Source organism: Berghia stephanieae, chromosome 8 (assembly GCF_034508935.2).
Source record: "Berghia stephanieae isolate SIO BIC M18660-M18661 chromosome 8, UCSD_Bste_1.3, whole genome shotgun sequence".
Classification (NCBI taxonomy): Eukaryota; Metazoa; Mollusca; class Gastropoda; order Nudibranchia; family Aeolidiidae; genus Berghia; species Berghia stephanieae.
The window spans coordinates 17,871,245-17,887,958 of NC_088367.1; the positions used below are offsets into that span (position 1 = coordinate 17,871,245).

The 16,714-nt window shown below is 33.8% G+C and overlaps 1 protein-coding gene across 1 annotated transcript in view; it reads left to right on the top strand.

The window, feature by feature from the left end:
* The window catches only part of LOC144978295 (transmembrane protein 53-A-like), a 33,179-nt gene extending 18,376 nt beyond the window's left edge, over nt 1-14,803 (top strand). The window contains exons 5-6 of the mRNA XM_078924151.1: nt 4,141-4,470; nt 13,513-14,803. Coding sequence (XP_078780277.1) covers nt 4,141-4,329 — 189 coding nt within the window. The 3' untranslated portion in view covers nt 4,330-4,470; nt 13,513-14,803. The remainder of the gene's footprint in view (nt 1-4,140; nt 4,471-13,512) is intronic.
* Nucleotides 14,804-16,714: the final 1,911 nt, after the last annotated feature.

A 16,714-nucleotide genomic window follows, 5' to 3' on the forward strand; every position in this document is an offset into this window, starting at 1 on the left:
TTCTGTAATAAGAGCTTGATTGTTATTGGATATATTCGTATTATTAATGAGATATAGAATGATCTGGAATCAATAAATGAGTCTCGATTTCGTACTGAAGCAATAAAGGGGGCTTTGATAATTCACGCAATTCACACACACACACACACACACACACACACAAACACACACACACACACAACAGACACACACTAGGACACACATATCTCATACAGGTTAATGATTTATGGGGTTATTATAATGAGGATGTAATAAATGAGGATTTAATTCCCACCACTCACGATTTTATATATATATATATATAAAGAAAACCATGGAATAATAGTGATAATAGTGATAGTGATAATAATAAATACATATATATATTTACATATATTAATGCTGTGCGGTTAGCTAAAAAAAACTCAATAGATATACACGAATAATAGTAATAATAATGATAATAATAATGATGATGATATAATAATAATAATAATAATAATAATAATAATAATAATAATAATAATAATAATAATAATAATAATAATAATAATATAATAATAATAATAATAATAATAAAGTTATTTTATTTGTATAACGCTCATTCCCGTTGATAAAACAACTCTAGGCCACGTACAAACATACGTACATACATACATACATACATACATACATACATACATACATACATACATACATACATACATACATACATACCTACCTACCTACCTACCTACCTACCTACCTACCTACCTACCTACCTACCTACCTACCTACCTACCTACCTACCTACCTACCTACCTACCTACCTACCTACCTACCTACCTACCTACCTACCTACCTACCTACCTACCTACCTACCTACCTACCTACCTACATACATACATACATACATACATACATACATACATACATACATACATACATACATACATACATACATACATACATACATACATACATGCAATTATCTTTTAAAAGCCTTCGTGGATTTGCAGGCTTCTTATTTATTTTTTTTCCCACATTCAATACATAATATATTATTGTCTTCAATTATTATTACATCCCTTTCATCTTATATCCTTTTTTAACATAAATCAATTTGTTATAGCCTCTTGATAGTTAACAACGCGTAATTACAGCCAAATGTTGTTGATTATCATAACATAATGTTGACAGATATGACGCACACACACACACACACACACACACACACACACACACATGATGCTGACGATGATGAAATACTTTTTAAGGATCATAAAGGAGATACGTATAATATAAAATTGAAAGCAAGATTGCAATCTAATTTTCAAATATAACAAAATAGATTTTATGGAAACCTAGTCAATGATTCAGCTTGATCCTGATACAATGAGGTCATTAATTAAGACTGCGAGTTAGATCTTATTATATTTGAGGTCTTGCTCTATGCAAAAAAAAAAAATTGGCCCAAAAATCAGGTTTTAGTTGTCTTTGTTCAAATTCGGATTTTTAAACATAACAGAGGGAAATATTGTTATTTTTGGGATATTGATAACTTAGTTGTTGTGTAATTGCCTCACAAGCAGAAGGACAACTATTCTAGTTTTGTTTTTTTTTTGTTTTTTTTCTCATTCCTCATCCTCTCATCAGTTTGGATTGATTTTTTTTTGTTAAATCAGACAGACAGTGATTTGTGATAGACTAGTGTCCTACCCATAGGGTAACAAAGAATTGTTATTGTTTGTTAAACGCTACATAATATAGGCTCAAAGGGCTTAATTGCTCTTGTACTCAGAGTAAGTTTGAATATGAATAAAATCTAGCATATATTCTATATGAACTTAACTCAAGTCTATGGAAAATAAAGCAAAACAGTAATCCAAACAATGAATGGAAAGAGACGCAAGCGGCAATGAAATATGCGGGGGAAGAAAGTGCAGGCTCTATTATTACAACTAAGAACAAACCAAATCGAACGCCTAACATCGCTATTAACGATCTATCGCGGCAACAAAAAGAACTTAGGATCAGGATACAAAACACGAAAGACTCGGAAGAAATAATAAACCTGAAAACGGAACGAAACAAAATACTGCATTCAATCCGATCACTTACAATAAAACACAGAAACGAGGAATTAGACAAAAAAGTGGAAGACATAGAAAAGTCCAAAAATAACGCATCGTCTATGTTCAAAGCGACGAAATCTCTGAACCGAAAACCATTCGAGAACCCAAAACTACAGGATAAATTTGGCAAACAGACAACAAATCCCAACGATATCCTTGACATTGTAACTGACCACTTCCAGCAGAAATTTCACAAACAAGTCTCACAAATATCGCCCTTCTCAGGAAACCCTAGAGACCTAAACAACCGCATCACAACAACTGAAGTTAGAAATAGCATAAAGTGCCTAAACAATAACAGATCCCCAGGCGAAGATGAAATTCCCGCTGAACTGCTGAAATGCGGTACCCTCTCCCTGGATCTGAGCATTGCAAACATAATGAACAAAACATTCTCAACACACAAAGACTGGGACATAAACAGCGGTGTCCTAATTACAATACAAAAACCAGGAAAAACGAAAGGACCCGTAAACAACCTGCGCCCAATAACATTACTGAATACCATAAGAAAAACACTGTCAACTATTGTCCTCAACAGAATTAGACTGAAAATAGAAAATTATCTATCACATAGCCAAAGCGGGTTTCGCCAAGACCGAAGCACATCGGACGTTGTATGGACACATAAATGGTTGGCAGCAAAGGCACTCAAAGAAAACATATCCATAACAATAACCGGAATCGATATGTCCGCAGCCTTTGATACGATCGACAGAGGAAAACTTTTGGAGATATTAACAGAAATAGTAGACGAAGACGAGCTCCGAATAATCCGATTTCTCCTCAGCAACACAAAGATACAACCAAGGATATACGGGGCCACAAAACAGACGCAGTTCGAAAGTAACATCGGGACCCCCCAAGGAGATAGTCTGAGCCCGATTCTGTTCACAATATACTTAGAACACGCTCTGAAAGAAGTTCGAAAAGTCATTCCAAAACCAACGACTCATATTGAGAATGCAATCCCTAGAGAAATCGCCTATGCAGATGATGTCGATTTTATTGGATCAACACCAGCAAATATAGACATCATACAAAATACCCTCATGAAATATAACCTCCAAGTCAATGCCAATAAAACCGAATTTACAACAATATCGAGGAACAAAGAGCAATGGAAAAGAACAAAGAAAGTCGGCTCACTAATTGGAGACACCGAGGATGTACAAAGAAGAAAACAGCTATCAAACGCCGCACTCAGTAAACTCACCAATGTATGGATTAGAGGTGACAAAATAAAGAGAAAAACCAAACTGAAACTGTACCATGCTCTTGTAAAACCGGTACTTCTGTATAACTGCGGCACTTGGGCGTTGACAAAATCCGAAGAAGAACATCTGGATGCCTTCCATCGCACACAGCTAAGAAGGGTACTGGACATCAAATACCCCAAAAAGATCTCAAATGAATCACTCTATAAGATCACAAAAGAAAGACCAATCTCCCTTGACATTTTACAACAACGATGGCAACTTTTCGGTCACATACTACGCAGGGACAAAAACATACCAGCAAACCAAGCCATGTCGGGATACTTCCAAAAACACGGGAACCTTTTCAGAGGAAGACCGATCACAACACTCCCCGTGATCCTAAACAAAAACCTCACAACACTTGGACAAAGCATTAGTCTCATAACGGCAGGGGACCTTGAAAATCTGAGAACCCTAGCAGAGGACCGGCAATATTGGAGACACCTCACACAGGAAATACTGGAAACAGCCAAGGCGACCCGATCTTTCGGTCGAGACGCGAAAGGCATCTAAGTCAAGTAAGTCAAGTCATATATTCTAAAGCTTAGATACATTTTGATGTCTGCAGTTCAGGTTCAAAACCCTTCTACAGTCAAAAATAAAAACAATTAAGAAGGATTGTTAGAATAAGAGAACTTATCATGTTTTGATCGTTTAGGCGGTGTGGAATAATTAATATTATTTTTGTATTTTTTCTTTTTCAAAGCACTTATATTCATTTTTTGGTCAATGCTTTTCACACTTTGAGGTCTGTTGTGTCATTTTAATTTTATTGTGTTTATTCCCAGGTAATGGAACAATGGCGAAGTGAAGGTTTGGCCATTTCATCTAGGTGCTGGGAGAGTTCTCCCCATGTCAGCCATTTCCACAGACACCCTGACGAATATGTGGATGCAGTTCTAGCCTTCCTCAATTCCCTAGGACTGTCACAGGTCGCCCAACAAGAAGCTGTGAAGGAGTCAAGGCAAGCCTTGTAAAATGGTCATCTAAATTTTAAAAAAAAAAAAAAGGTTATCACAACTGTTGTTGCTGCTCTTTCACGTCGTCAGCGGTTGTGCTTTTTAAATTTTCAAATGGAATTTACAGCCACATTCTTCTTGTACTTCTTGTCGGCTACGGTACGTTGGCTTGTTTTAACAATTTGATCCAATCGTTGTTGGTTGTTAATGTTGCTACTTTTATTTTGGTATTTATTCATTGAATATTTCTTAAAGTGAAATTGGTTTTATGATGGTGTAGAAAAATGACTCATTGTTGTTGTTGTTGTTTTTGAAGTTGTTTTAATGAAGATAGAATGAGAAATTTTTAATCAGTACTTTGTGAGCCACTGCCTCATACTGGTGTTATGTCGCGAAGTGTATGTAAAATAAAAAAATAAAATAAAATTAATTTAAAGTTAATACGATCAAAAATGATGATCCTTTTTGTTTTTCTCACCTCAAGAAACGTTATTCATTCTCTTCGACAAAACATATAGACTTATCCCAGATCTTTCATTTTGTTACTATAAATTACAATTTTAAGGATGTAATTCTTCTCAATGCAAAACTGTTTTAAGGTGGCAGGTCACAATTAGATTAAGACTCAAAGCGTAGGAGGTGCTTTGAGAGCATACATGTTCCCTAGCTCTCTAACCTGTCTATATGCCTTCTGATGAAGACCATTGCACTGATGCGAAAATATCACAATAGTGATAGCTTTTAGTGAGTATACATCTCTCCTAGCTCTCTAACTTATCTACATGCCTCCTGATGCAGACCATTACATTGATATGAAAAAATCACAATACAACAACAAATATAGCTTTAGAAAACCGCCTATTTTCACAAAAGAATAAGATTCTAGAAATTCTAGTTGCCTGTATTGAATAAAAGTAGCTTCATATAAACTAGTTTTAACATCAAAATTTCTAATTGATGAAACAGTGGCAGGCCGACAGCATAAAGATAGATTTGAAGATGTTTAATAGGATGTTTATTCATGACGACAATAAATATCAGATTCCATCCACTAAACGTGCTCAAAGCGCTTTACAAGGGGTCCCTGACCAACAGCAACGCTTAACATGTAGGATGAAACATGGCATCTGTTAGGCGATATTGCATTTTTTTTTCTGACAGAGACAGCGCTGTTAACGGCCAGGTACTCATTTTATGCCTGAGTATGGTGAGAGAATCTGAGTAAAGAGCCTTTTCCAAAGACTCCAACTATGTGCCGAGTGAGGCTCGAACCCAGGACCTTCCGATCCGAAAGCGAGTGTTATACCACAAGATCACATAGCCGCACAAAAACAAAACAGCATAACCTAAAAAAGCTTTGGTATTGGCAGTCAAAGGGGTATAAGACTATTTCTTGTACTTATCTTTGTAATGGTATCCCACGTAAGTTAAATTGAATTTCAAACACAAACCAAAAGCAACATACAACTCTTCCCAAAATGAAAATGATGAATGAGTTTTACTCCGGATTGTAAATTGTGACCTACCACAATCAGCCTGGTATTATGTCACAGGGAAGTGGATACTGAAAATTGAATCTGAAGTTGCGATTCTCATAGTTACAAACTTTTTGAGTTTATGCATTTTATGAAATTATTTTTTATTCTACTCAATAAAACAAATAAATTTAACCCAAGTTTCATAACAAAAAGTAGTCCTTCAGAGCCCAGAGACCCATGGAACCCTGTTTCTATAGCATGAAATGGACAACAGCAATTGCTTGGTATCCTTTGGATAGGATGCTAGTTTATATATAGCAAAGCACTTTCTGCTTCCTCTGACAGAATCATCTACCCAATCACTGCTGGGTGAACATTGGGTTCAGAAAAGATCTCGACTGCACCTGGGATCGATCTTGGTCCCTTTGTATGTTAAGCGAGTGCTCTACCAACTGAGCTATCGGGACCCCTAAGTTTCATAGATTTTGTCTATAAATTCTATTTCCAGTATCAATGCCACTCTGACATAATACCGTTTTGATATGGTGGGTCACAATTTCAAATTATATAATTTTATCATTGTTCTGACAGGTTATTAATATATTTTTTGGTGATATTTTTACAATGACAAAACACACTATCACTGATCATGACTGCTTTCACTTTGTTAGCATAACTGTACGTTATCGTTATGGTTTCCTACATACGTTAACTGAATATATAAAACAAACAACAAAAGCAAAGGATATGTAAACAGTAATGATACTTTAACAATGAAAATGATTAGTTTTCTTTACATTCGATTCTAAGTTTTAAATTATTTGATTTTATTTTTGTTCTGATAGTTTTGATTTTTTGTTGTTGTTTTGCTATTATTATTATTATTATTATTATTATTATTATTATTATTATTATATTATTATTATTATTATTATTATTATTATTATTATTATTATTATTATTATTATTGATGTTTTTTTTTACAATGACAAAATATATCATCACTGACCTTGACAAGTTTCACTTTCTTACTATTTTGTTCAGATGTTGTTATGTTCTTTCGGGGAGGGAGGGGGGGGGGGGGGGCTGAGTGGAAAAGCATTGCACTTACAAAATCCGAGTTTTGTACTTTCTACTAGATTGCTGTTTCCAAAGTTTCCACCATTTGAGTGTACTTATTGTGCCAGGGATCCTGTACTTAATTCTGGATTCTATTTCAGGTTGTCCAATATTGAACACAATGGCGAACACAATGGCACATTATTGCTTGATGTTACTTTTAAACTTTCCTTGAATGAGTTCCAATATTTTATAAATTTTTTTTTATCAAGCACGACTTGTGACCCATAAGTGTTACATATTTGCAGACAATCTTAACTTGCCTTCTTTTTTTAAATTTTTTTATTTGAAAGTGATTTTGAATAAAAGTAATGCTTGCACATATTAACAATACAGAATAGAGAAATAAAGCAACAGATAACCGAATTTGACACATGTTCATACTATTTTTTCCGCATGTTCAAGATTTTTCACTCATGTTCATTTATTATTTTTAACTCGTGTTCCGTTATTATTCACATTTTCATTCCCATTTACTCGTTTATATTGGAGGGGTGGGGATGGGGGTTAGGGCAGTGGTGTGGTCTTTGCTTCCCACCGAAAAGATGTTTTATCTGTAGTCAGCCTAACAGCGAACGCTCCTGGAATTTTGTGGAGAGAAAACATTTCCAATTGTTTATTTTATTTTATTTTATTTTTTTTTTGTGCTCATTATGGAGAAGAATGCTTAACTCACTCAATCCTAGAGATTATTGCTATTTTTCATAATTGGAAAAAATGTATTAAAAATGAGCATGTACAGAGATAGTTTTATTCAACTGTCATTAACATGCAAAAACTAAAAACATTAGCTTTGATAGTACACCTACAATTTGTCTCAGAAAAATGTCATAAATAGGAATGGGGTAAAAGTAACCCGAGTAAACTATGGATATAGTCGGTGTTAGGGTTGAGTGAGTTAACAAATGCATAATGCAATGTGCCAAGTACTTTAAAAAGTCAACACTTATATTTGTATAAATTATTAGAATTAGGTCCTAAGGCTATTTGTACATATTTAAAGACTGTTAACCTAACACAAATGATTATGAGCTTGTTTAGCATTGTAATGGGGATAAAAAGCATTGGTTTGAAAGTCTTTCAATGATTACAATGAAACCATTACAATTTAGATTATTAGACTTGCACAATGTCATGCAAATTGGTGTTGAAAATAAATTTATATGTATCTCACTCTATACCCCGCTCAAAAAATTATCAAAAAATTAAGGAGAATAATTTTAAAATGGGCATCATTGCAGTTGCAGCAAAATTTAATTTCCAGCCAATGTAACAATATTATGGTTTTATGCCTAGATGAAGTAGATGATGAAGATTGGATTATTTTGGTTTAAAGCTTGTCATTTCATTACTTTGCTTTCTCGGCAAGATGGCCAAGTGGATATGACATTGTCATTGCACTATCTCCTGAGGGACCTTGGTTTGAGCTTCTTTGTCGTCATCTCGCTTGTTCTTTTAGCAAGAAAATAAACCCCTTTTTGTTCAATTAAGAGGCACAGCATAGCAACTAATCCCTGTAATCTTTCCTCAAGAGAGACCCTTATGAAATGTATTCTTTTAGGATGAATATAGGGAGGTTTTTTTTTGTGTGTTTTTTTTAATTAGAGGGTAAATTATGGTTTCCAAAACTACAAAATTACTCTTGCATTTCATAATTAACTTTGTTTGGTGCCATTTTTTAAAAATGCAATTATTTTACAAAATAATTGACATGATTATTCCATGACTGCCATTATCACAAACACATCCTGTGGTTTTAAAAACAACTGTAGTTAGTCATGTTGACCTCATCTCTTGTGGTGCATAATAGAAATCTTTTAGATGAAGGCCATGATATCATTTGTATCATTATTTTAAATAAAGCCCAGCTTCTTTTTTACCAATATTTTACTTTTCTTTCCTTTTAATTTTTTTTTAACAGATGTATTTTACTTTGTCATTTTTAATCTTTTTTTTTTTCATTTTTGACTTACCATTTCAATTACCAACCTGTTTATTACTATTACCACTTTTATCATTATCAGAGGAGTGTATGTACGTTCTCTGCTATTATAAACTTGAATCTGGATTTTAAGTGGCTCCAAATCAATGAGGCTGGGTAGCTTAATGACTTATGTATTCTTCATTGTTTGTCATAATGAGGATTACCTTGCTATATTTTTTATTTACACTTTATATGATTCATTCAAAATTGTTGAATACTAGTACTACCCCTCTAATCTATTGTCCCTTTTCTTTGGCTTTCTATCCTTGTCCTGGTATTAGATGACGTGGTCTAACCAAACCCCACTCGAGTCCTTTTTCAATGACTGGAGCAGTGAGATGAAGTGAGCTTATGTGTGTGTGTGTGTGTGTGTTTGTGTGTGTGTGTGTGTGTGTGTGTGCATGAGCATATATGCACTGAACTATAAATAACTCTAAATGGTTCTTCTGTGTCATCTACCATAAAAAACTGAAGTTTAAAAAGTTTTTTTAATCTATTTGCATAGATGATGAAATCACATAGACCAAACTTCTACAACGATTTAAAATTTTATGTTTGAAAACTGACCCAAATTTTTATTACCTGCCACTCTTAATAGTATTATATCGAAGTGAACCAGATTCCATTTCATAATTTTTTTATTGTTGTCAGTTTTCTTTTCATTTTTTTTTTTTCAGAATAGTTTACAAAATAAATAAATAAGATAAAAATCCACTTATGTTATTTTGATAATTAAGATTGAATTTTTGCTATCTGGTTCACCTCACATATCCCGGATTGAGATATAGGGGAGAGAATCAACGTTTGTTTTATGTTTTTGTGCAAATATTTTGCACTTCTATTTTTTTACTTCTGATTACCCTATTATCCAATCCCTTTTACTTTTACCTCAGTGCTTAAAAGACCCAGGATTATTGCAAACTCAGTAAATGGTCAAAAGCAAACAACAGTATCTTTAATTTAATTTTACAGTCACGAATCAATTTTGAAAACTTTCCAATGGCAACCATATGATATTCACAATTTGTTTAAAAATAATTTTGATGATTAAGATATCCGTATTGATCAAATTGGAAGACATTAATCCTTAGTTGAGTGAATCTGAGCATGTCATTATCCTTTCTCATTTATGATTTATGCACAAGTCATTGAAAATGTTTCGGGATAGTTCAGTTAGTACAGTGCCCAACCGACTAGTGTCCTATCCAAAGGATATCAAGTAATTGCTATTGTCTTTTTAACTCTAGAGGAACTGGGATTAACTCCGGCTTTCTGGGCCTTGTTGCTCTAAGACGCCGATACTTTTTCCTTGTCCTGAAATTTGATTTTTCTCTGGTCTCGGTTTGGATCTTTGCTGAGAGGGAGACTGTCTGCAGATTTGATGCGGATGTCTGTAGGAAATGATGATGATTTATTTTATATTGTATATAAACAGCCAACTTTGTACGCATTTAAGTAGATATTTCTCAGTGGGGATGTGATATCTCTAAGACATATAAAAAGATTGCTCTTAATTCTACCTCTGTTCATTGTTTTGAGCTAATCTATTATCTTACTTTTTCTTAAGTCTATGCTAATTTAGATACACGTTTGATGGAAACTCGTTTGACGATCTCGTCTTCTTCCTTTTTATGTCGCTGACACGACCTTAATCTGTTGCAAATATTATCAAAATCTGAAAATAAACACAGATAGTGAGGGATTCATTACGATTTCTAGTTATATTAAATGGAGTTGGTTGAAATTCACAAATTTGCTTAGATCTAAAAATTTGGTCTCCGTTGTTTTCATCATTTACAAAGAAACTTTAATATATTTGCATTAAAAATTTTACTTATGACGACAAATGATTTGAGTGAGGTTTATCAGATATTAAGGTGTAGTTTGCGAAAAGTCTACAGGCTTGATGTTAATTTTTGCTTGAAGCCATTTATTAACATTTTATTTTTTTCCCACAATATGGAGTAAAGTCAACAGGTTTTATTTTTTTTCATATTTTATTTTAATTTCAAGAGAAATTATTTTTTATATTATTATTTTTTTTTTTTTTGCTTGAAGCCAACATCTGACATTTTATTTTTAAAAGATTTTTTTCACATTCATTCAAAAATTGCTGATATTTCTTTTTTTTATTTTATTTTTTTTTTTTTTTTTTTGGAGTCTCTCAGAGAAGCTTCAGTCTAATATTGGAAGAATTATTGGTCCTATGAACAACTTACATGTATATTACTATTACAGGTATGTGGACAGGACAAAGGGTTTGAGAGACCTGTAGATGTTGAATGTTACATTTGGTCCTTCTGCCACCAAGATGTTGTTTTAACATTTTATGCGATTAATTTCAATGTTGTGTTCCTCCTCACCTCTTTTCCTGACTGCAATTATCAAATACAATTTTTATCAAATTCTTCATTATTTATTTCAATATATTTGTGGCATTTTGATATTGTTTATATTTTTTTTTATCTTAACGTTTTATATTATGAGCATTTATCTTCTATTTCATAAAATCAAAATCTAGTAAGTTGAAAGTATTTTGTTTATGGTTCCTCAAAACAGTCAATCTTAACTCAATACAAAGATTGTTCCTTTTCCTCAACATTTTTGGCTTTGGCATTTAGTTGGTCGACTGATAGCATCTCTTTTATTCACTCTATACCTATTGCCCTTTTTGTGCATCTGCAGTTTCTGCAGAGTTATTCTGGGTGGGGTTCCTGGCCTCCAATAGTGGGAAGGGTGGCACTTACTGTGTCTTCTATCCCTTTATAGATGTTTTCCAGTTTGCGTTCTGTCTTTGTCTTGGAATGAGATTACTTGGTTTTGTCTTGGCCCTGGTCGGAGTGCTGGCTGGGAGGGAATTATTGTTTTGAGAGATGATATTTTTTCCTTGTAAATCATCTCTCTGTTATGTATTATTATATTTGTTATTTTGAATGTATAATGTAAGCATTTGAGTGTATTCCTCGTAGTGGGATTTGTGCTGGTTTCTGGGTGAGACATTTAGGTGATCTCAAACTAAGTACATTGATAGTGTGCTCTTGGAATCTACATCTGATCCCTATTTGTTTCCAGTTCCCCTTTGTCTTTCCTTTTCTTGGGTGCTTTAATTGTAAATCTAAAATTTTACTATCCTATTTTCTTCCTTTTTACTGGTGCTGATATAACCTAAATGTGTTGCAGGCGCCGTAAAACCCTTAAAAACAAACAAACAAACAAGACTACATGGTTTTACCTGGTGCTCGCAAGCGTTCGTTGCTCAAAGAGCAGCTTTCAAATGTAGGCATTTGCTTTCTTTATAAGAGATGTTTTTATTACCTTGTACACGTGTGTATATGGCCTCTCTGAATGAGTGCATTATGAATTATTGGTTGGTATCCTGTGCACCTGTTGAGGTATTCACCTTCGTCATACTATCAGCTCTTCCTACTAGGCACCTATGGCTGATCTAATTGTCATAGATGTATTGTAGAAGTAGAATTTGAACACTATTTTCCGTCAGATAGATTACTCCTAGAATCTAATTTGGTTCTTTACTAGATTGGTCCCTTTGACTCACCTTCTTTGCTGGGTGAAGTTCCTGACCCCCCATAGTGTAATTCTAGAACTTTTTACTATCCCATTTTCTTCCTTTTTACTGGCGCTGATATAACCTAAATGTGTTGCAAGCGCCGTAAAACCCTTAAAAACAAACAACACCACCTTATTTGAGGTGCTTGTAAATTCTCACAAATAAACTCCCGATCTTTATTCTTCTGACTATCCCACTATATTATTTGTTTCGACTCTTTGAAACAACCAACCAACCAAACAGCAAAAATATCCTTGGACTACGCATTTGCTCTATTATTTTTTTATTTCTCTTGACTTTAAACTGTTGTTGAAGCTAATTATTATATAATATTTATTATTTCCTAAGCTTTCTTTCTCCAGAGAATGTCAATCATCATCATTATTATTATTATTATTATTATTATTATTATTATTATTATTATTATTATTATTGATATTATTATTATTATTACAACTACTACTACTAGTACAACTACTACTACCACTACTATCTAGAATTTAGATTGTTTTATAACAAGCCTAGCGACATTATTCTGTACAACTTGATGGCTATCTGGTTTTTCTTTTGTCTCATTTACCAGTAACGAATTGCGATAGTCTAACTTTAAAAGTACAAAGGAATTTATCAAAACATCTGCTATTTTTGTTGGGATAAGGTTTCTAATTTTACCAATTCTGCTTTCAAGATGCATTGTTTTTTGTAATGTTATTGACCTGACTGGACATTCATTAAGAGATCAGCGTCAATCAACACTCCAAGATTTTTTATGATTTTAGAAAAAGAAATAAATTGATCCCCGAAAGAAAGCCCCTTAACATTGGCCATTTTGATATTTTGCCTACCACAGATTAAAATTTCTGTCTTTTTATCATTCAACATTAGTTTGTTTCTACACATCCAATCTTTAACTTCATTTAAACAGGCATTTAAAATTCATTTTAAATCACCCAATCAAACTTTCAATATCATCACTGGGAGAAGAGCTCAATATCAGTATCATCTGCATAAAATTGATATAAAAGATTACATTTCTTAATAATATTTGACAGTGGCTGCATATCCATAGTAAAAAGGAATGGTCCAAGGACTGTGCCCTGAGGAACACCAAACTTCAAAGGACACATATCGGATTTGACACCACTTACCACGAGTTGAAAAAGAATGACTTTTTCCAAAAGCTTTGAAAGGAACACAAGGTTGGAAACTGGACGGTGGTTTTTCAATTTGTTTTGGTCAAGCAATATTTTTTTCAAAAGTGGTTTAACTAGAGCTGTATTGAAAGGGGTTGGAACTGAGCTAGATACTAGAGGGCGTTAATGATTTTAGTATTTGATGGTGTAAGAGAATCAATGCATGATTTCAAGAGCTGGGTTGGTTTTGGAATAATTTCCGAAACTGTCCAAACAATTTATGATATTTTCGATTTTTTCAGAGATCACTTTCGTTGATGGTATTGGGTGTAGATGGCAATGATTTATCTCGTTCCAACAATTCATAGCAAATTCCGAAAAAGCTGCTTGCACCATTGTGTTTCGTCAAATTTGGATAAGTAATAGTTAGATTTCGCTTTCCAACACACATTCTTCCAATGATGATGACAAGCTTCAAACAACCCGAGGTGGGTTGATGACCCTGATTTTTTAATATTTCCTTTCTGCCTTGTGAACTGATGTTTTAGCTGTTTTGACATCGTTATACCAAGGAGCCCACGTTCATTTTGATATGAGTTGGGTTTTGACTGGTGCATGGCTATCTAAAACTTTTCCAACGCACTTATTCCACGATTCTGCTGCCAATAGGTCGTTATTTGAAAGGCAGCTTTTAAGGTCGCTATTATTAAGTTTGTCGATATTTATATTCTTCAAGTCCCTTGATGTTACAGATATTTTTGTTACCATAAGGAGATGGTCGGAAAAAGGGATGTAAATGACATTTGTAAAAATTTGTGATAAAATAATATTTCCCACTACTATAACCCAATCCAATATATGGCCTGTTCTGTGAGTTGGTGAAGAAACTACCTGTGTCATATCATGGTGTGTATTATGTATACTACGTATTTTAGATGATTCAGTCATGTTGGTATAATGAAAATTAAAATCAAATTAAAAATTAATGTTTTAATAAAATATTATTAAACATTAAATTAAAAAATAGGGTGTCCAGGTTGTCTGTTCATTCATTCAATCTATACTATGAGGGTATGTATTATTATTATTGATTTGACACAAGTATTATTTTTTAAATGACTAATTCTTTCCATCACATAAGTCTTTATTGTCATCTCATGAGGATAGGTAAAGGTGTTAATTAAAACTAAAACATTAAAGTGAACGACCCAATCTATGTAGTGTTGTTTTTTATTTTTTATTTTGCATATTTGTTTACTTTGTTTGTGCAGCTATGTGGTCTAGTGGTATGACACTCGCTTTCGAAATGGAAGGTCCTGGGTTCGAGCCTCGCTCTGCGCATAGTTGAGTCCTTGGAGAAGGCTCTTTACTCACATTCTCTCACCGTAGTCAGGTGTAAAATGAGTACCTGGCCGTTAACAGCGTTTAAAAAAAAATTTGAGCTTTTATATAGCGCAATATCCACTAAATGTGCTCAAAGCGCTTTACAAGGGGTCCCTGGTCAACAGCAACATTTAACATGTAGGACTGTACCCCCTCCAAAAAAAAATACTTAATACATTGAAAGATCAAAAAATTCCTAAAAATAAAATCAAGCAATGTTGTGGATTGGGTTTTTGACCTCCCAAAGTGGTATTTATTTTAATCCCCCCCCTCCCCCTGATATACCTGTCTGGGTAGGGGATTTTGACTTCCCCTGCCATCACCGTTGCTGTGTCTTCTATCCCCTTATATTTCCCTTTCCTGATTACTTTCTCTCTTGGTCTTGGAATGAGATTACTTGGATTTGTCCTGGCCCTGGTCGGAGTCCTTGGATGAGGGAAACAGTAAAATGTATATTATTAGCTTTGGGAAGTGAAATTTATTCCTCTGCCCTATACTGTCATAGTTTGTGTTTTTAATGCATATTGTAAACATTTGAGTGAATTCCTCTTGGTGAGATACTGTGCTTGTGTCTGGATGAAGCTTTTAGGTGATCTCGAAGGTATGCTTTTGGAATCTACTTCTGTTCCCCTTGTGAACCAGTCCTCTTTGTCTTACCTTTTCTTAGGCACTTTTAATTGTAAATCTAAAATCTTTGACTATCCTATTTTCTTTCTTATTACTGGTGCTGATATGACCTAAATGTGTCGCAAAACCCGTAAAAGCAAAACAAACTGTATGTTTTCCCTTTCCATGTTGCTCCTTGTCTTTGTTTTTGATTGAGATTACAGGGGTTTTTTTTTTTCCTGGCCCAGATCATTAGCTTAGAGTTAGCTTAGAGAGAAGCAGTGAAATGTGCAGTTCCTCTTTTTATTTATTATTTTTTTATTTTTGAAAGATGACATTTTTAAAACGTAAATCACCACTGTTATGTAGTATTAAAGTTCTAGTTATAAATATATTGTATGTACTTTGTAAGCATTTTAGGTACATTGATGCATTACTCGTGGATCCCTTGTTCCCTATTTGGACCAGTCCCCTTTGTCGTACTTTTTCTTTGGTAGCATTTTTACTTAAGATCTTCAACTTTGCCCGATCATTTTCCTTTTTACTGGTGCTGAAATGACCTAAAAGTGTTGATAAAAACAAAAAACAAACAAAAAAAATAACCCAGCAATTTTGAATAATTTTGAGTTATACTTGTGACTTAAGGAATCTTCATTATTGAAACCTGAGTCGCTCAGCATTGCTTGTTTTTTTTTTTTAGGTTTTTTTTTTTACAAGACACGGGACACCATACAGTTGTGCCACCGAACAAAACAGTGTGTGTGACCCATCGTCTCAAAATAGTATTATGTCGGGAAGGAAAATACACAATTTCTTACATTGCAACAGACCTCACGTTAGTAATTCTTATATAATTGTAAATATACTTATTTTTTTGGTCCGATTCACGACATAATACCCTTTTTGAGACAGTGGGTCCCATATGCAGGCTTATATTAATTACAGTGGAAGCTCAGTATAAAAGTGACCAGCCGAAAATCCCGGTTATAACCGAGTGCTATTATGGCCGAATTTCAAGGGAAATAAATGACCTTAATCACCATTTCTCTCTCTCTCTCTCACAAACTTTATGTATTTTTAAAAGGGGTTTTACAACACTTACAACACATTTAGGTCATATCAGCGCCAGTTA